The sequence below is a fragment of the Microtus pennsylvanicus genome, chromosome 13, assembly GCF_037038515.1.
Source record: "Microtus pennsylvanicus isolate mMicPen1 chromosome 13, mMicPen1.hap1, whole genome shotgun sequence".
Lineage (NCBI taxonomy): Eukaryota > Metazoa > Chordata > Mammalia > Rodentia > Cricetidae > Microtus > Microtus pennsylvanicus.
In genome coordinates this window covers 40,465,310-40,487,495 of record NC_134591.1, presented here as the reverse complement: position 1 = coordinate 40,487,495, position 22,186 = coordinate 40,465,310, and the positions used below count along the sequence as shown (strand labels likewise).

Genomic DNA, 22,186 nt, shown 5'->3' with positions numbered 1-22,186 from the left:
CTATCATTGGTGAAGAAACACACTGAAGAGCTTTACGGCAATATAAAATGAGGTCTGTCTCAGAAGACTGGTTAGGCAAAGGCAAGCAGAAAGGGGACCAGAGAACTCCCTCCTGGTTGAGAGGAAAGATGATGCAAGCTTACACGTGTTCATGGAGAGCCAGAGAGCTGGATCTGTCAGAATGGGAGTGATGCTCTCAGAACCCATGCAACAGCGCTGTGTTGATGTGGGAGGCACAGCTGCAGGGGAGTGCAAGGACTGGGCTCTGACTTCCTGAGCTGACTATGTCTTATCTCTCTAACTTCCATTGCTATCCCTGAGATTGTTTAAGACAACAATAAGAAATAAACTCAGCTACCCTGAAGAGGTATTCTGAGCAAAATATCCATCTATGGTTTTAGAAACCTGCCTGATGTCTAAAACCGTTGACATGTATTAGCTACAATCGTCACTAACATCTTCATTATCGCTTCCGGAGTAAGGATGGATATCCACTGGGAGATTAGCTTGGCTGATAATGTTCATAAATTTGGAGAACTTGCATAATTTTCTGGTCTCCAGTTTTGGGAGTGCTTGTCTGAAATTAAATTCTAGAAATAATGTTTCCTCTTAACATCATCTAGTACATTTCAACTTATGCAGTCAAATCCTTCAAGTTTACCTACTCTTTACCTTTTCATATCTGCAAAATAAAGAGGAAGTGACTTTCCTCGTACTATGAAAATGTTGCCACTGTCAATCAAGAGAAGCCTTGCATGTGGCAGCCATCCTGGGGCCAGAGATAAGGTGCTTCTTGCGACCTTCTAACTGCACCGTACGGCACAGCCATTACTTTTTGCTCATGTCTAGGCTGAGGCTGCCTTGGTGTAAGGTACCAATGAAAACCGTAGGAAAGTGCCTTCCATGCACTTGGTTTTGGTAAGGACTTGGGTTTTGGTTAGAGGATGAATCATTCTACAGAGAATAGTTCAGCACCATGATACCACGAGGACAGACTTTGAGGTCTATTAGACAGAGGTCTAGTTACAAATTGCATGAGCTCAGGTAAGAGGCTCGCCTCTCTAACGTTCAGCTGCCTCTCATAAGATGGGGCCAAGTGTAAACAGAGAAAGCACAGCCACAGGACCAACCGGCATTAGCTCCCTTGCACTGGCATCCTTGCCCCACCACTGCATGCTGCTCTCCTGACAGGCTATCTGGGATTGCAGCACATGTCCTCTGACCATGCTACAAGACATGTTGCGGAAGAGATTTCTGAAATCCCAGCACACCTGGGCACATCTGCTCAGCAAAAACAAAGCAAAACCCCATGCGCTCTGGGCCATTTGTTGGTTGTGTGCAAAGACCCTGACTCTCTAGCTCGGAGAAGGCTCGTACACTTAATCTGACTCAGCTAATGTGAAGGGCTTTGTTCTTCCAAACATCAAAATTCAGGCCCAGCCACTGCCAGCGGCGGCACACTGAGCTTAATGAAGCAGCAGGATGAACTAATACGGCAAATCGTATAGCTCTTATAACCAATATGGCCCACATCATGCTAAATTACGGCACCAGACATGATTGGACACACATCCAGACAGGAGAAGCAGCTCGTAGAATGGCAAGAATTTTGAACACCATATACCAAGAACACCAGGGGGCAAAGTTCTTATGAGAGATGTTTGTATTCCTTTTGTTTTATTTTTTCCTCTTTATGCAAATCTTTCCCCTGCATACCTTATGAACACTTACTCACTAAGCATTTACTGAGCCTACGCTGCGTGCCAAGTGCTGTGTGAGGAACCCACGGCTAATAGTAGAGACTGAGAAAGCATCAAAAGAAGGCTGGAGAATGGTGGCCAACGTGCTGACTTGAGTGTGTCCGGGTGCTGTGGGACCCTACCCAAACCTGGGTAGCACACGAGCCCTATGGTTCTGAAGTTGTTCCTCCACTCCCTTATAGACGCCACAAATGCTGTTGTATCCCTATTCCCTGAAACTGCCGTCCTCAGCAGTGGAGATCAGTGAGTAACTACACAGTCCCTGTTCCTGCAGAGCTCCGAGCCCCATGCGTGAGAAGACAGGGAAAAATAGAGCTTACAATAGCATATTATGATTATTACTAAGGGTTACTTTGAGAGTCCCAGGATGGTATGGGAGAAGAGTAATGGATCAGAGAGTATTTCCAGGGGAAAATACATCCAACCTTAAATGAGATGCATGGAGTCAGCTTTGAAAAGAATAAAAAAGAATTTGTTCTTCAGGACAAGAAAAGGCACGCACACATACCGCAACACAAAAGCAGCGCAGTGGAGTGGGCAAACTGAAATTCATTTGCTCCAGACACTGTATGGACTATAGCTACGAATAGTGGAAGGAGATGGGCCTGGAAAGGTAAAGAAGGGTGAGGACACAGGGCATCTTAGAGGTTAAGATACGCTGAGGCATCAGGAGCCTCTCACTGCAGGTTTTAAGCAGACTGCGACCTGATCGAATCTCCTGATCAAATCAACACAAGGTTGGAGATGTCTAATACAGAAAATCTCGGGGCTACTTAGGAGACTACAGAACATTCCAGATGGGAGATAAAAGCTAGCTAGGAGTACCTTTCGGGATGGGACAGTCAGGAGATAAAGAATTAATGGCTTGGAAAGACATGCAACTTGTCACACAGACTGATAATAGTGATTAATTAACTGGGGAGGCTAAGAGGCTCCAAAGGTTACGGATAATGGCACAGTACAATGGTTACTGCATGCCAGAGTGTGACCGTGAGTCACAAGCAACCAGGATGAATGAGAGAGATGATCCAAGCAGGGTACAGTCTCCATTAAAGTCACCGAGGCATAGTCTAGGGCTTGGAGATCAGTGTAGCTCGGCTATGGAGAGGGAAAGGAAAGGAGCTGGGACATGGTGCTGCCCTATGGGCTATGTTGCTGGTGGGACAAATGGGGGTCTGACCCTTAGGAAACAGTGACTTCTTATAAGAGAAGCAGTTAGAATGAGGCCTACCTAAAACGTAGGCACCTTGTCAGTCTCTGTGGATAAGTTTGTCTTCGGAGAATGACTGCATTGAGTACAGCATCCTGTAACAAATTCAGGACCACTGACCACAGACAAGACAGAGATTTTTTTGCCACTTCATAGCATGTGATGTGTTCGCCAGGCTTACTGTAAAGACTGCTTGGCCTGAAATTATTACTACTTTCTACAAATCCGGTATACACGAGCTTTACTGACCAGCCTCAGAGAGATTCATGCCATCTTGCAAGAAAATCCTTGATTTGAGCTATTTAAAGCTTGCAAATCTCAAAGTCAGTAGAGAACAATTAGTTCACTATGATAAAAACAAAACAAAGCCCTGCCAAGACAGAAGAGCTCCACAGATTGCCCTGAGTCCAGGGCCCACGTCCCTGCCCCCATGGGGTAAAGTCCCTGTGACGTTTCACAGCCCTCAGCTCCTGGCATTGAGCCACAGGAAAACCCTACACAATGTGCACATTGTCACGACTGCAACAATCCACATGACCTGAAATGAGTCTCCTGATTCACACGACACTCTTATATACTCAATGGGGGTGACCTAAGAATTGTGCTCATTCGGGAGAGTTTGTCTGAAATGGCTATCATGCAAGAAGAGCACCAACTCCTCCTAGAGGTCCTCACTCCTGCAAGGGCAGGAGAAACACAGGGTGGCAGACAGGCAGCATTAGAGAGGCTAAAGCTAAAACTGCATGCTGTTTGGAATCTGTTGAGCTGGAGGTGCTTCAGTCAAGGAGACATTCCTAGGGCTAGCCTTAACTCCTGTGTTAGTTTCTTTCTATTGCTATGGTAAAAACAAACAAACAAACAAACCCTGATAAAAACAACTTAAGTAAGCAAGGGTTTGTGTTAGGTCACAGATGAAGGTATACTCCATCACAGCGGGAAGTAAAGGCAATATTGAACCAGCCGATAACATTGTATCTACAGTCAGCAGAGAGCAATAAATGCAAGCATGCTAGGGCTCAGCTCACTGTCTCTCCTCTTATATGGCCCGCAATCCCCTACCTAGGGAATGGAGCCACCCACAGTGGGTGGGTTCCCACCTCAACTAATGAGGCTCATTTCCTGGATAATTCTGGAGTCTGTCAACTTGACAATGAACAATAGCTATCACACCTTATTTGGCCCACGGGGTGACTGCAGGCAGTGCCTTCTCATCTGTGTGAGCCACACTGTTGGCTCTACCCATTAACACCTCATAGCTCTTTGTGAACCTCAACCTCTAGGGAATTTAATCACATAGAGATATACAGAGACATATAAGGCATTGTTGTACTTCTACTTATTTTACATTGAGATGGTGTCTTGCTCTACAGCTCTGGTAGGCATGGAAGAGTCCATGTGGACCAGGTTGGCCTCAGATATTTAGCAATCCTCTTGTGCTCAATCGATGGTCTAGTGTTGGGATTCAACTTAGAATAAAAGTCATTTTTAAAAAATTTTATGGACAGTAATGAATTGAAAGTCAACAACAACAGGAAAGTAAAAAAAAAAAAAACTATCTCTTCAGGAAAAGACAAACCTTACAGAAATCGAATGCCTCCCTCAGCTAGAATCCCCTGCTATAGCATGGACTGATGAGAGTCGGCATCTCTTCCTGGGATAGTTCTAGTCCCAGGGCATCAAGTGGAGCCTGCGCTCATGGCTGCAGCTGGGTAGACATCTGTGAATAACAGGATGACATAATGTCTTTAGATGTTTCAAACTTGGGCATGGAGCTACGATTTCTACATCCTTTTGTTAGCTGGAGAAACTGAAGGTTTCTGTATCAAAAAGTAGTGAGGGTGAGCACAGATCTAGTGTGTCAGTGGGCCATAGGTATATCCCTCCCCAAGCACAGGAGCAGTAGATAGAAGTGACAAGAGATGCTGGGGGGGGGGATCAAGAGCCCCAAGGCAAAGGATAGATAAAGAGAAACAGGTTAATTTATGTCCATAAATTAAAAGGGCTACCCAGAAAAGAGTGTAAGCTAGGTCAAGCATTCATAACTAACAATAAGTCCATGACCTGGGAGTGTGTTGGTAACTCAACAGAAAAAGCCTGCTCTACCTACAAACACAAATGTCCTTCTCCTGCCCCTCCATGATACTCCACTCCTGGGTAGGTGTTGTGACATAATCTTCCCCCCCTTGGGTTTTTTGAGACATGATTTCTCTGTGTAACAGTCTTGGCTCTGCTGGAATTCACTTTGTAGACCAGGCTGGCTTTGAACTCACAGAGATCTGCCTCTACCTCCCAGGTTCTTTTAAAGGTGTCACAGTCTAATAACAATGAAATGAAAAGAACAGCTTTACTTCTCACTATTTCTACATCTCATATAAATGCTGAATACTCTCGCTATGTCTCATTCACAGTGTATCTAGAAACTCATTTGTTGAAGAAATGTGCCCTGTGTTTGTGTTTGAAACTGCCTGGGTTGCTTTCATAGTCTAAGTTAAACAAATAGGCCAATAGGTTTCATCTGGACCTTGTAGCTTTCATGATGCAAGGTATTCATTTCCAGGAAATAAAATATCTTTCCTAGGACCCATCTATATCTTGCCTTGTATCAAAAACAAAACAAACAAACAAATTTTGTAAATCATATAATAATTTTGGAACGTAACGGCAGGTAACAAATCAAGGTATGAAATTATACAGATTGCATCATCTTAGTCAGGTATTATCAAAGTGCTTCAGTACAAAATGAAATCCTTTAGAACGCTAATCATATTAAATTTTGGGTTCATGTGATGCATGATATCTTTTTCTCATCTCATTTTTATAACAAGCACATATAACTATTAAAATTAAGTAACTAAAAATATTTTTTTAAAAAACATTTTTAAAGTAGACTATATATTATTCATTTCCTTTCTGTCAGCATCCATATATGAAGATATAACTGAGTAATATAAGCTACAAAGTAGTCCAAAAAATGAGTTATATTAAGAAAAATAAATTCTTAAGAAATCATACCCCACAGGGTAGAGAAAATACTACATTGTGAGCAAGTAAAATTGGCTCAGGAACTGAAGATTAGAAAATCTAATTTTTACAGCAATAAAAGGAAATCACACACAATCACTGAGGCAAGTACAGAAACATGTTAACATTCAACTTCCTTTAAAAATACATAAAAATTACTAATAATGAACCTTTAGTAAAAGTTAAACATTATACTTAAATACAATTTTTCATTAATACAGAACAAAGATAGGGTAGTTACTATTAATAAATATTATACTGACAGACTCAGCCAAAGCAATATGACAGGAAAAATAAATACTTGAGAACTTTAAATTTATATTATGTTGACGCTATAAAAATCCAAAATCAGTTAAAGAATATAACATTAGTGTGTTCAAGATTCAAGATTAATATATAAACTATCACATATAAATTTTTTATTTTGACTAAGGTAGCAGCATCTATTTAACAGAATACTTATTCTATTATCAAATCCTTAAAAGTAATGAAGGAATATTGTTACTACACATTATTTTCTATTTTTAATTCATTTATATACCCTATGGTACTTTTATCTATTACTGATTCATCTGGAATAAAGATTGCTTATCACTACTGCACAAATAAAAATAATTATAAAATCATTCTCTGGGACAAAGAACCCATCTGTTAAAAGCTCCCTTGATATCAGATGTGATAAGAAGACAAACCTGTGGTGATGATAATTACAATGATGCAGAAAAAGAAGATGGGAGGAAGAAGATGAAGTATGTTATTAACCAAATAAATAGTCATGCGCCATCAAAATCCATAGGATGAAGCTTAAAACCCCAGTGTGATGGTATTGTGGATGGATGGGTGGATGAATAGACAGACAAAGGTGCTAACTGAAATGAGAGTGGGGGTAATAGTAGGAGGAGGAGGAGGGGAAGGGGAGAAGGCAGGGGGTGAAGTGGTAGGGAGGGAGAGCAGGAGATAAAGGAGAAAGACAGGGAAGCGAAGGAGAGGGAAGGGAGGGAAGGGGAGGGAAGGGGAGGGAAGGGGAGGGGAGGGAACGGAAGGGAAGGGAAAAGGGAAGGGAAGAGGAAGGGGAAGGGGAAGGGGAAGGGAAAGGGGAAGGAGAAAGGGAAGGGGAAGGGAAAAGGGAAGGGAAAAGGGAAGGGAAGGGCAGCAAATCATGCTCTCTATTCTGTGAGAACATGGCCATCTACAACCAGGAAGAAAGCCTTCATGAGGACAGGGATTGTTGGGATCCCATTCTTAGATATATATTCTGGCACATACAGCAGTAAGAAACACATTTGTGCTTGAAGCCATTCAATCTGCGATATTTATAAGGGCAGCTCAGTCTGATTAATTCAAGATAAATGGTGAAGAAATAAAAGATAAAATTGAGGGATGGAAGGAAAGATAACAAAATGATAAGCAAAGGGGGACAATGATAAAGAGAAAACTGCCAGCTTCTGTTGAACACTTATTACATGCTGAGGCTATGGATTTAACATGCCTTCCGTATATAACCTGTACAGCCAGCCACTGAGCACACACTGTCACACTTGATTTTTTAGGAGAGGAAAATGAGCCTGGGGGCAGGGGCCATGAACTGTCTAAGGTCAGGTAGGGAGGGAGTGGCAAAGTCAGAACTTAGGCCTTCCTGCCCAGACTCTAAGGTCTCAGCAATGGATGACACTTCTCCAACAAAGTTATGTTAATGATGTAGATTCTTAGGAGATGAAGGTGAGGAGGCTGTAGCAAGGTCACATTCCCATTCCCATCCAGGTCCAAATCCCTAAATTAGTGCCCTGGAAAACCTAAAAATCCTCCCTTCAGAATGCTCCTGAGTTTTGTACATTCAAATTAAGAGAAAAAAATTATCTAAGATAAAATTTTAAGGCATTAACCCCCCAAAAGCACAAGATTAGTGAAACAGTTACTTTCGAAGCAGAAACAAGATTTGCGAGTTTCTATTGCAAAAGCATTTGAATTCTAGGACACACTCCCCAACCTCCTCCCCACAAAAGCAGTCTCTCAAGACATGTTCCCTTGCCCATTTGCTTTTTTGTCTATTATTCTTAGACTGGGAGGCATGAAAAGCAAGGTTTACATGAAGTTTTGGGCCATAAAATAAGACTGTCTCCAAAATATTTGTGTTTCAAATAAACATCAAATGCAAAATTTATAGTTTATCCTAGAGTCCTGACAGCCCAGAAGCTGCATGTGGATTCCATTCATGCCCTATGTTTCAAAGGTACCAGACAAACGCCATCACAAAACATGATTAGGCAGGCACAGTGATGTCTCCAACAAATCACGGCCGGCACAGCGGAGCCAAGGGCATCCTGATTTGCAAACTTGCACAGACTTCAGGTCCTGAAAGAGCTATTTTCATTTCCTTGCATACAGCTGACAAGACAGGGGAGAGGAACTGAAACCATGGGGCTTGCACATATACAAACACATGCACAGTACACACATACACACAGACAACAGATACTACACAAACATGCATACACACACACGCTCACATAGACCACACCTACATACCACACCTACACCCACAGACACCACACACACACACACACACACAGAGCAAAACCACACTTCCAACCACCAAAGGGCACACACTTCCTTAACTAAACGCTGCATATCCATAAAGCCATGGGAACAATTCTCCCACAAAACATGCACGGTGACAGACTTATCTTTGAAAGGACTCTGGAGACGTCAATTTTCATCACCAGTTACCAGTGTACCTTCTCTCAGGTACTTTCCACGTGCTGAGAGTCTCATTGTGAACATGAGCTGTTACTCAGGACAACTCACAAAAAGGTAAGGCATTTTAGGCAAAGTGAGAAGGCACCAAAGCACAACCGAAGCAAAGCAAACAAGCCGCCAGCTCCAACAGGGAATGAGGAAGGCCTCTCCCAGGAGGTCACAGGAAACCCAGCCTGGACAATGGGTACGCATGCGTGGAAGAAAGGCAATGAGCAAGAACGGACTTTCTGCTGATGGCTCCGCAGTTCTCAGTGTCGGCTCCAGACAAGTATCCCTGGGAACTGGTTCACAGTGTAGTCTGTGGGTGCCGGGCACTTCCTAGGAACCGACTCCACAGTCCTCCCGAAGCAGCCCCTCTGGAGCCCAGTGTGGTCAGAGTTTGAGAACCACAGCAATATGCAAAAGAGACCCACATCGGGCAGAAAGTCTGGAGTGGGAACAGAGCTGGCGACTGGGGACAAAGGCGGTTGGTTGCTTTTGAAGGAGGAATAGCTAGAAGTCACACCCAGGCCCGGCGTATTAGAAAAACAATTTGGGATTTTATTTGGAGAATGACAGCCATCAAACTATGAGCACCAAGTCACCCCAAAAGTGACAGCTGCTGCATAGTTATGTGTTTGTATCGTTCTAGCGATAACTTTATCAGGACACAGAAAAGTGGCCCCATGAGGGGTGCGAAGTCGGCCTTACCTTTCTTCCTGGAGTCTTTCTTGGCGCTGGTTTTCACAGCTGCTTGAAGTTCTGTCTCAGTTGACATCCTACTTAATCCTTAGTCCTCTTCACACAGACCCCGGGCCTTGGCCAGGCTCATCGAGGATCCTCTCCAAGAGAAAGGCTCCTCCCTTCAGAAAGGACACCCCGCGCCGTGCATGTCATTCACTCTTTTCGGCGTGCTGCAAATCAAAGCAAGAGTATTCAGAATCGCGAGCCTTCTGGGGCTGTAGGAAAGTTGGGGAAATGAACCAGCAAGCATGCAACAGCAAGATCGTCTCCATCACTGGGGACAAATTTGTTCATCTGAGTTCACGAAGCCACGGATGGGGTTTATACCACAAATGAGACTAAAAAAAAGTTCTTGGCGAAACAGTTTAGCCAGCTAAGAAATTGAAATTTTCAAAAGCAGCAAACACCAGCTCTTTTGCCCATGTTCCTGATGGCCAAGTGCTAGATGCCACCCGGAAAATATCACAGACATATTTCCTGACCAGCCCCCTGTGGAGGCATTTTCAACAATGGGCCACCCATCCATCAGCCAAGCTTGATCAGAGCCTGGGCAGCTAAGGCAGATCATAGGGGAGTGACCTGCAGCCTGTCCCTCACTGGCAGGCATCATTGGGGACGGAGAGTTGACATGCAATTGGGCTCCAAGCGTAAGGTGACAAATGGGGCTGCAAAACTTTGCAGCAAGCCAATTTTTATGTCAGCTTTTCCCCCAGCTATAAGAGCAGACAAGCATTTAATGTGGGGAAGGAAAGGAAAAGACATGGCGGTAAGAGACACACACTTTTTGTTCATTCTGTCTCTCTGAAGCATGTATCGCACAGTCCTGAGTACCAGGAAGAAGAAGAGATGCTGTTAGCAGGAGAGTAAGATGGTTAGGGCAACACGGACACTTCAATTATAGTTAGCATTTACTACGCACTTACAGATACACTCAATACTCTGGCCCCAACACCGCAAGTGCACTGTCGCCGTGGATCTCATTTCAATCGAATAAACGTACTGCCGTTGTCAATAGTCTTTTTGCCCAGCCCCAATCTGATAGTTGTAGCTGAGAATCCACTGAGACTAAACATTTCACTAATTATCCACTTTCAATAATATTAAGAAAAGAAGCTACGAGAAACGGCTCTTGAAATAGTGCAGCCAATTTTTAGCTCGTTCTGTAGAACTGGAACTGTTTAATCTAAGAGGGCTGACCTCAAAATCCAGTTGCAGCTCAAAAAGACTAATGACCTAACCCTGCTAATCATGACAATTAAAGATGGCTTAACTATAATGTCTAATATGAAGGCCATATAAAATTCCATTAAAGCTTAATTGTGAGGCAATGTCCACCTTTATCCGAAGATACCTGGTCATATTTTTTTTTAGAATAACCTAATTATTTTTTCAAAGGACACTATCTCTGTATGTAAGCACTTGAATGAGAGGATCTAAGGTGACAAGTAAGGAAAAGAGATAATCGCCTTTGTAGAATAGACTTTCTGAAACCACACATTAAAAAATGAGAATGTCTCCATCATCTTTGTGACATTATCTGCATGACAAGTCCTTATTTCCAAAGACACAGCCCACTGGAGACAGCAGAATCACAATTATTGGCCACATATTGACATACTCTTAATACCCATCATTTTATTGCAATAAAATAATTACTAGACTCTCGTATAGAGCAGGTGTAAACAAACACCGTGCAACTCTGGTGGCCAGGAAGAAATCATCAAAGCCTTTCACTTGTCCACAAAGAAGTGAGACCTGGCAGAAGAATCAGTCCTATGGAGGACAACAATCCATGCACCAGACCAGAACCAAAGTGGATAAACTGGCAGACATGCTGGCCACAAAGGAGCCATGTTTACTTTGCTTGGCAAGTAAGTAAAGCCACACATGAGACTAGCCCCATTCTGCAGGATCCTGAAGAACCATGCTTTTGTTGAAAGGACATGCATAGTGAAAAGGACCCTTCCCCCCTTTCCCCAACTGCATTTAAAACAAATATAATTCACTGAATGAAAGTTGAAGCCTGGCCTTTCATGGGGGTCCTCTTCCCACCCCTCCCTTTTGCTTCTGTTTGCCATCAGTTCCATTGTTGGGTCTGCCTTGACATTCATCCAACCCCCTTGAGGCTCACTTCAAAAAGACAGTCCGGTTGGAAAAAGTTCTGAATTTTCTATTAAAATGGAATTGTGCCTTTTTTACCATTATTGGCCAAGATCAGGGTTTCAACAGCTGTCCAGCTGTGTGACACTGAGGAAAGTCACTGAGGTTTTCCCTGCCTCAGTTTCTTTACCCAGATGATGGACAGTTGCCAAATCAATGAAGTTACTGTGGAACTAAGTGAGCTCCCACCTGTCATGAGACTGAAAAATGACCAAGGAAGGACACCCTCTTAGCCAGCACTTCATGAGTATGAGGTCATAGTTTCTTTTGTGGTTTGATCAAGACCTTGTGTCTGGTAGGAGAACACATGTCCAGGGGAAACCGGGCCAGCTTAAGTCTGCTTCCTGAGAATGAACAAAGTATAGGGAAGAGGCAGGATAGCAGATCTCCCCGTGCTGCCGGCCCTGGATCCAGCAGATGCCTAATTCCTAAGTGTAAAACTGCACCTGTTCTGCTCTGTGCTCTACTCACAAACAAACACAGACAGAGGCAGATAGAGAGGGCCACCCGGACATCCTTGAGACAAGAATGCCAAGAATGCCCCCTTTATTGTGCTCAGGTGCAGCTTCTGTAGGGCTCTGGCCATGCCCCAGCTCTCGGGATCTTTCAGCTGCAGACTCACCAGAACCCATTCCCCTGCCATCAGGGTCTAGTGCTCAGAGCAGCTGCAGGCTGCTCAGAGCAGAGGAAAATAAGTTGCTTACAAGAAATTCAGGGTCTGGTGGTCCGCAGTCCCGAACACCTCAGTACGGGAAGAACCTTACAGACATGGGTTTATACAGTTTCAAAGATTTTCAAAGCTACTGTATGGAAATGGATAGAACTCAGATGATTTTCTCTCCTTCCACTTCAAAGGCCAACATCCAGCACCTCCCCATTTCCCCTGGGCATCTAGAGTCACTCGCTGGGCAAAATGTGATACATTCGAGTGCTATGAGCAGTACTAGAGAATCTCTGAAGTACGTCCCTGTATCAACAATGATGGGAAACACCAGAGCCATTCTGAATGGAAACCCAAATAGGGAAGCTGTGGTGGAGACTGCACACAGCAAGGGCCCGCCATCCCCTTTAATTTTCCAAAAGCCAGAGGTTGAGTGAATTCTGTGAAGTAACTCCAAATTATTTAGGAAATTCATTTCTTTGTAATTAAGGAGATTAAAGTCCTTCGGGGCCAGAAACCATGTGACAACTCAAATCATTTTCCCCGGTAAAAGCTGTGAAACCCTATCAGTTAAATTCAGGCTCGTCTGGAATTTTGAAATGCTTCAATAATGTTTCTTTGCTCCACACAATCTGCAGTAATTTAATATTTCTGAAGTGTGTCAGGTTTTTTATAATGAGCTCTTCAAGTCTAAATGTGAATTATGTAACATTCCACTACAGACTTTCTGTCTCGTGAACGACTTCCGAAATGGAAAATCCCATGTTGGGTACGCGACGGGGTGGGGGACAAACACACCTGACCTCAAAAGCAGAAGAAACAGCTATGCCTCTGCTCGACAAACAAAACAGGGAGGTTTTGGTAACCCTAACAGCACAAACTGCAAACACAAGCTAAAACGCATACTCTAATGCACGTTTATGTGCTCTTTCCCCACGATAGAGTCCTGGAATAAAATGGCTATGATGTTTTCAGACATTGCTTACTCAATCACTTCGCCAATGTAAAAAGTGAGATATTTCTCTTTAGCCAATGAGAAAACTGAGCCACGGCCAGGAGAGGAGCTTGTCCACGGTCACCTGCTGATTAAATTCAGAACAGATTCTCAACCTGCCTACGGCTGTTGAGGGGTCGTGACCCACAGGTTGAGAACTGCTTGTATAGACCAAAGCACAAGCCACGCTTCACCCCCATTCACTTCTCATTACTTAACCATGGAAGAAGGAGTAAGGAATATGTGGTCTTTCTGTCGCTTGGAAAATTACTCAGCTGTTAAAATGAACAGTGCAGGACCAGCACAAGCTATAACGTGGAGAAACCTTGGGAACAATGGCCAAGTGAAGAAAGTCGGATAAAGGAGGCTGCATAGTGTATGGTTTCATTTCTGGGAACTGGTCAATATAGGTAAATCTGCAGAAGCAGATCAGTCATTGTTATGGACGAATCAGATAGGAAAAGAGACAACTTAATGGAAACAAGATCCATTTGGGGGGTGATGAAAATATTTTGGAACTTGATAGAAATGATGGTTGTAACTTTCAAACATCATCTGTGATGTGTGTAATAAAAACATGTTAAAATGGTTACATTTATGCTATATTAATTGCACCTCAAATGAAAAAATATCACAGTAATACTGCCTACCCCAGCTTGATACATCTTATATGACATGCCAATAAGGGTACATATTTCCTTCAAAAAATAAGACAATGAGTGCCCGCAAATTTGAAGGCATTCTCCAGGATCAGGAACGTTGTATATGCAGCATTGTAAACCGCACCCAACCATCGTGGTGTTGTGGTTGGTGTCGCAGGACGTCATCCTCGGTGTTGTCCACTTTGTAAGCACATGAAACAGGCCATTTCAGCACTGCACAAATGTCTGCAAGGTGCAGGCAAGCAGCCCTGGGTTCCCCATCAGTCCGTTAAGAACTGCACCACAGAACATGAGGGATTTGGAAGAAAAAGAGAATGGCCCCGTAACAAGGCCAGTTCACTCTGGGAAGCAAGCTACCTTTGGGTGTTGTTGGCAAGAAAGACCTAAGTCTGATGTCTTTTTAAAAAAGGGGCAGGGAAATTAGCCAGAAGATGGTAATGATTTCTACACGAGAGAGAGGGCTGGGTGCTGCAGTGGCCAGGTGGCAGGTTGGGGCGATAGGCGAAGGGTAACTGTTCTCAGACAATAGTTCCTCATGGAATTTGCACACCATTCTAAGCAGCTGAAAAATTAACAAGGATGGGAATTGGGGGAAGACAAAAAAATAATGAAGCACGTTATTTCTGTTTTATGCTCCATGAGAAGCAAAAGCCCAGCCATGGAAGGATTGTGCAAGAAAGACAGATCAAGTCACTTAGGAGTCTGCGATCGCACGGCATGCACTTCCTCTTTTGTAGGAAGGGAGTCCAAAGTTTAAAAAGTAAATGTCAAACACGTTTATCAGGTTCTTCTGCTTTCTTCAGTGTGACAGGCCAAAGAATTTTGAAACTATTCTGACACATTACAAGACCGAGCAAAAAAGGAGTGCACCTGTGTCTTGGGAGTCCAAGTTCTCAGGAAGAAAGGACTTTTGGGTCTATACAAAGAGTAAAGCAGGAAAGAACACTAGGGGGCAGATTAGAAACTGGCGGTTTCAGGGGATGAGATCTAAATATAAATTATGTGTGTGGGTACTTAAAGGTATATGCATATCTGTGTTTTCATCCACTAAACAGCAAAAAAAAAAAAAAATCCCAGGAGCAGTGAGTCACCTCCTACTTGGAGGGTGGCCTCTAGCTCCATTCTTTACACATGAAGCCAGGGCTGGAGAGGAGGGGAAGAAGACCAGCCTCAAATGCCATGTTTTCCAGAAAGTGAGAATTGCACAGGGTGAAACTAAAGGGGAAAAAAAGGTCTTAGGACAATGCCACCTCAGATGGAACACTTCAAGCAGCAAGATGATAACATACATCATCAAAGATGATACATCATTGAATACAACAGAAATCCATGAATCCATACCTGCAGGAGGCAGAGAAAGCCCCAAGTGATTCAAGTCCTGATGAATGTGTGCTGTTGACCAGAGCACAGCCATGTGAAGGACCCTGAGGTCAGAGGGATACAAAATCGTCCTCTAGGAAACACGTAGTGATAATACGTGATGAAAATGCCCTCCATAACCTCCTGGTCCTCTGGATATTCCCAGCCTGCATATTCCTCAACAGATACTGTGTCTACTGATCCAGCTGTGTACCATAAACCCCACCTCCTTGTGACTTCAGTCACGCCACCTTCCCCTTCGGCCTGACACAATCACCTGCCTCTCTGTTCAACTCTGGAAGAGAACTGGCTGAGCTTTCAGGATGCTGAACTTTCTCCACCCCAGCACCCACTCCAACCCGTCCCAGCTTTCTTTGTGTTTCTGCGTGTTTGCCATTTCTTTTTTTTTTTTTTTTTTCTTTTAAACACTGCTCTGGCCCATTTCTACCTAGCCTCTTCTAGGCTAACTCTCACATATTAATTTAGCCCATTTCTAATCATCTGTGTAGCGCCCCTAGGTGCGCTTACCGGGAAGATTCTAGCCTATGTCCATCCTGGGTCGGAGCTGGGGCATGGTGTGCATCTTCCCTGGAGCAGGTAGCATGGCGTCTCTCTGAAGGCATCTGCTCTGGAGAGGAGAGCTGTCGAGTCTGACCTCACTTCCTCTTCCTCCCTGCGTTCTGTTCTGTTTACTCCTCCCACCTATCTCCTAACCAATGAGATGGGCCAAAGCAGTTTCTTTTAATTTAACCAATGACCTTCCTCCATCACTGAAGATGGATGCCCCAACGGTACAGAGGAACTTTGGGTGACTGTCCAGGCAGCGAGATGTCTCTGTCATTTCTAGAGTTTTAAAAGTTGCTTTTTTCTTGTTTGTTTATGTAGTATTGTATCTTTCTGGAGTCTTTGATGAAGTTAAGAATAGTTAGTTATAGTTATAGTTTTCCTTAGTTATGATAAAGATTATTGTAACTTTTACTTGATAACTGTTTCGTTATATGTAATTTTGCTATGTTTGCCATTTCTTTATTCGCTTGCCATTTCAGTCGGGTCCAAATCCCTGGGAGCCATGCTAGATATGCCCAACCCCGCTGACAGAAGAACACAGGGGACAAGGGAAAGGCTGCCTTGCAGAGAATGGATGCTGACGCTGAGCGACAGTGACAATGGGACCCTGCACCCATACATCAACATTTTGCAACCATAAGAGTAGAGGCTAGTTAGATACTGTAGAGACTAGTTAGATACTGTAGAGACTAGTTAGACACTGTAGAGACTAGTTAGATACTGTAGAGACTAGTTAGATACTGTAGGTCTGGGGATTTTTTATGAGGAACAGGACTTCAAAGGCCTAAAAGTATATTCCCACTGCATCTATGGTTCCCAGGGGAAATTTGTGATCATACAATGAAGGAACTGAACAATGTCTCCATTAGCTTATGAAGCTCAGTGTCAATGAGGAGGGCAGAAGAGAGGTGCCCTGAGGATGCAGCATCTCCACTCCCGCCAAGCCCCCTGACCATGGCTCTTCCCAAGTTAAACCTTTCAAAGTGGGGGGCCATGGGGGTCAGCTATGTTCAACAAAAATCGCAACAAACCACAAAGGTAGGCTAGAGGAAGTTTAGAGGGAAAGGAACTAAACACATCGAATACTAAGATCTATATACAGGATCTTGTTGTGATGGGAAAAGACATACCACAGTGGGAATCTCTGTGACAATGAAAACTATATGAGTTAGCAATACTGTATCCATGTTAAGATTATTTGATAACTTTTCTATGGTTATATAAGAGAAAGTATCTATTCTTAGGAAAAGACATCAAATATTTAGAAGGGCCAAGACACATCTAGATTACTTTGAAATGATCCAGAAAAAATTGTGTACATGCAAACGCACATATGTGTTTATGCATGTAATACCTAAAACATGATGTCTATATATGATAAACCATAAGGGATAAAACATTAGCACTGGAACCTAAGTAAAAGGCTTAAGTAAACCCAAACTCCTTCACTTTTCAACCAATTTTGAAATTTTCATGTTACGCATATATGCACGTGTACATACACACACACACACACACACAAAACAGCTTAGCTCAGACCCTAGTGTACACATAAACACATACACACACACACTACAGCTTAGCTTAAAACCTAGCACACAGGACCAGCAGAAATGCTTTTTGTTTATATTTTTAAATGTATTTACTTCTTATTATTGCGAGAGTGCCTATGTGGGGGGGGGCCACAAATGTGGGGGTTAGAGAACAACATCACAGTCATACAATCAGTTCTCCTACTTTTACATAGTCTCTAGGGATGGAAGAGCTCAGGCCACCAGACGTGTTGAGAAAGCACCTTTACGCTCTGAGCCATCTTGCTGGCCCAAAGCAGTACAGTACTAAAGAAGGTCCCATGGAGGTAGACCAAACTCATGTAAAATAGTTTACAAACAAAACACATTTCTCCTTTTCAAAATTAATATAAAAAATTGATGATATTTTTCTATGCAATAGCTGCTTGGTGTCATTTTCCTTAGGAGAAAAAAAATCTAGAGGTAAACTATGTATAAAGTTTGTCAGATTACTCGTTGTAAAATGGGAAGGTAAGGAAATTAACTCTACATGTGGACACGAGTCAGGACAAGTAAAATCTCTGAGGAAATGTGTTTTGTTCAAGTACAATGCTACTCCTCAAAGGCAGGGGCCAACAGTGACTCAAGTGTCTGCCGGCCTCCAGCAGCCAATGATGCTGAAGAACGTGTTTGTCTAATCGAATTCAAAGCTAAACAAAGTCAGAAACAGCCTTTAGCAATATTCAAGGAGTTTCCTTGACAACCACATGGCATGCTTAGGGGTGTTTCATTTCACTAATGGATCATAAAGTTTCGTTAAATGTTTTAGGACCATGGAAATTCATTATGTAACTCCAAAGGTATTGGAAAGAGGTGTGAGAGCATCCTGCAATCCCAACACTTGGGAAACGGGGGGCAGTGAAATCAGTAATTCAAAGCCACCCCAGCTGCATAGTGAGCCAGCATGGGTTACATGAAACCCAATATGGGAAAAGCAAAACAAAACAAAATAACAATAACAAAATCCAAAACTTAAAGAAAGTAAGAAAATCAGACAGGAAGGTAAGCTAATCATCTTAAGTCATCTCACCATGGTCTACAATACCATGGGCTCTTCTGTTAAACCCTGGTCTCTAATTTCACAACAGCACACACAAAGTGGAAGGCTCTAAACTTAAGGAGCAGCCCAGAGGCTGAGTTGGCCTCCTGCCTGACTCTACCACTGATTCCTAGTGACTGCCGTGTGGCTTTAGTTTCCTGAGCTAGTTAATTAGTCAGCCTCAACTTCTTCATCTGCGAAACAGGGAAACTTTCTATCCTGATGGGTTTTTGAGAAGCTAAATGAGCAAAATTGTGTGAAATCTCACAGCTGCCTGCTTTTCACTCGCTCTGTTCAATGCTGCCCTGTTCTGCCCTTGCCTTTTTGTCTTCTCTCAGTCTTAATTCCTATCTTTTAACGTTTTTTTTATAATTTTATATATAATAAATGTTTTGCCTGCATTTGTACCTACACACCACATGCATGTGTGGTGCCCACAGAGGCTAGAACAGGGTGGCAGAACCCCTGGAACTGGCATCATCTGTACTCTATGTCTTATTGGCTCTAAGAAGAGGGCATTGAATCCTCTAGAACTAGAATTATAGATGGGTATGAACTACCATGTAGACACTGGGGATCAAACCCAGGTCCTCAGAAGAATAGTCGGTACTCTTAACCGCGGAGCCATCTCTCCAGTTACCTTATTTCCCATCTTTTAATACAGCTATGCATCTACTTTCTTAGTTAAGCATCGCATGCTACCCCACTTTGAATAGAAACTTAATAGACCACGTTTGGATGATAACACCTATAGAGCCAGGGCCCGGGGTACGGTGTAGAAAGCACATCAGAAGTTTGAGAAGCCACTGACAATGTGGCTATTGAAAGCCTGTTCTCTAGGAATCCACTACTCTATATGCTCAAAGAGAGAAAAGACATCTTTAAGTTTTCAAGTGGTTCTTAGGTAGGCAAGTAAGACTCTCAACCCGCAGAGGCTGTGCAACCCACTGTGCAATATGAGGAAAGTTGGCAGGACAGTACACAGCCGACAAAGGTCTACCTCACTCTGGGGCCTGATAGCAGCAGTGGGTGGAGTAGACTTTGTCAACAATTAGGATATGCAGTTAAGATGGAAGAGACTTGTAAATACCGCCGTGTTGACAAGCAAAGCTCTAGCTGACAGAGGTGGAGGTCCCAGAGACTGAGACAGAAATACAGAGAGACAGAGATCATGGAGCCAGAAATGAGATTGAGACAGCGAGACACAGACAGACAGAGATCATGGAGACAGAAAGAGACAGAGAGGCAGAGATGGACAGAGATGGAACCAGATGCAGTCAATAAGGACAGAGAATAAGCAACATTAACTCTCTCATAAACCACCTAGTTTTGGAATTCACTTATAGTGATAGCAAAAGAACCTGGGCAAGCATGTGAATAAAAACACACACTGGTAGAGACGTCACACATTCTTCACAGCTCCAGAGTAACTACTGGCTCTCACATGAAATACCTCGGGAGTACCAGAGAAGATGAGCAAGGACAGTTCAGGTTCTGTCGCTATGGTGTTAGCGCAGGTGTTAAGGGTCCTAGAGGTCAACAGCCAGGAGGGGAGTGACAGCATGGCTACATCAGTAGGGCTTTTTGGTTTAAAAGCTTCTACTATTCAATGGCCCTTGCCTAAAACGTCCCAGATAAATGAATCTTCAAGGGGGAAAGGCCAAAACCAAGCCAAACCCAAAATAAGCTCTCCTTCGGAACAGAGCTATTAATCAGTATCCGACCATCAAATCAGCTCCATGCTCAGCCTCTCGGCAGCGCTCTACAAAGCTGTCTAGAGATGCTGGAGTTTGGAGCAATGGAACAAAGACTGTCTCCTGCTCCATCCATCAAGGGCAGAGGCCCAGCCAATCACTGGATGGCTTCCCCCATCACAGCAATCCTAAGGGAGCCCCTCATGGGTCCTTTTAGCCACAGTGCTCTCCAGTGCTCCCTCATGCCCTGGCCAGGCAGGATACATTGTTCATTTGCTCCTCTTTACTGAACCTTGTTCAGCTCCTCTATGTCTTCCTGCAATGTGTGTGACTGACACAAAACGACTGTTGTCCTCTGGGGTCTTGCAGAAAAAGAGAGACAAGTATTTAATGAGGCCCTCACAGAGAGGGGACCTTCAATAAACAAATGCTACATTTGGCGGCTTCGACTTGCTGATTTACTTAAAATATATCAGGTCCTTCTTTACTCTCTCTTCCACAAGCTGCAATTCATTATTTTCAGAGAGAGAGAGAGAGAGAGAGAGAGAGAGAGAGAGAGAGAGAGAGAGAGAGAAGGAGGAAGGAAGGGAGCTGAGAAAAGCACGCAACAGACACTGCCATGCTATCTGGCTTTTAGGCTGACCTTGGACAGGGACTCATCTCAATGCTGTCCAGATCACAGTGACCATAGATGACTTCTCCTGCAAGAGTTCTGGCCTTGCAAGGCCCCACTAACAGAAGCCATCATCTCCCCACAGAAAGTACAAACAGGTGGCATTTTCTCTCCCACCACTGACATCCTATTTTTGTCTTCTCTAATGTCAAATTTTTATCACCTCCCTTCCAAAAAAAAAACAACAAAAACAAAAATAAACAGGTCATAGTCTTCCTTTGCTCTGCTAATGATCTGCTAGTACAATCTCAATTACTGTAAAATGGGATACATGGATGTCTCAAATTTTCTCCACAAAGGGAGCTGCACTTGACAAGAAGCAACCCAATTTCCACAATTATCTCCCTGACAAAAAGCACAGGCAACAACGATAACCATGGGGCTGTGTTTTCCTGAAGCCGTAAATGAGGACGGACACTCTAACAAAGGCCATCTTGTTTCTGTTGTTTCCTGATTTGTGAAAGTATTTATTTGAACCATCTCACAGAAAAATACAAATGCAACCACTCTTGGCAACTCCCAAACAACCAAGCAACACGGAAGGCTGTTTGCACTCTCTCAGAGTCACTGGTCAGCATCCACGGCATCTCACCTCAGACACCTCCTCTACCGCAGACCTGCCTCTTGTGTACATGAGCGACTGCGTCTGAGCAGACGGCACACATGACAGATCCCACGATGACTGCAAGTAGCGCCTGTCAGCGCAACTGCAGTCCACCACTGGAATTCTCACTGTACAGCCTGTGTGTGTGCATCCGGGGCACTGGCCAAAAAGTCAGGTGGCTCTAACAGGCAGCAGAGTTCAGAGATGGGAATAACAAATATGAGAACTCCCATGAGTCTCGGGGGCCAACACGACCCTCACTCTCACTGGTCAAGAAGCACAAAGGGATGCATATTACTTAAGGCCCTGAAACGCCATGTGGTCACTGAAAAAAATGGAATGACTCACAATACACACCACATAAGGCTATTATAATAGATGATGTGCTCCACAGAAAACATTCACCACATAGAGGGCAGTGCACAGTGGAGGCAGAGAAATGTCCCTCCAAAGGGTTCACTGCTCTCGTTTCCAGAAAATGAGAGAGATGAGTTAGATAATGAAAATGTGAACTTTTGAACTCAGAGTTCCGATTACAGACAATGTTTTAGAGGGGTAAGACCACAGAGACACTGAAATGCCACGAATGCCTTTTGCCTGTAGAATCTTTGGGACGAGACAGCAAACGGGGATGGACAGAATAGTGACATCCACAGATGTCCAGTCTTGAATTCTGAAACTTGTCAATGTGTTTTCTTAAGTGACCCTGCTTCCTACACCCCCTTTACCCA

At 43.6% G+C, this 22,186-nt stretch overlaps 1 protein-coding gene across 9 annotated transcripts in view; it reads right to left on the bottom strand.

The window, feature by feature from the left end:
• Dab1 (DAB adaptor protein 1) overlaps nt 1-22,186 on the bottom strand; it is a 1,119,830-nt gene that overhangs the window by 249,814 nt on the left and 847,830 nt on the right. For 8 of the 9 annotated variants that reach the window (XM_075945176.1, XM_075945172.1, XM_075945177.1 and 5 more), the window contains one exon: nt 9,439-9,641. In XM_075945176.1, the coding sequence (XP_075801291.1) occupies nt 9,439-9,505 (67 nt within the window). In that variant the 5' untranslated portion in view covers nt 9,506-9,641. Of the gene's footprint in view, nt 1-9,438; nt 9,642-22,186 lie in introns of those variants that run through there. The other variant, XM_075945180.1, reaches the window with a different exon arrangement.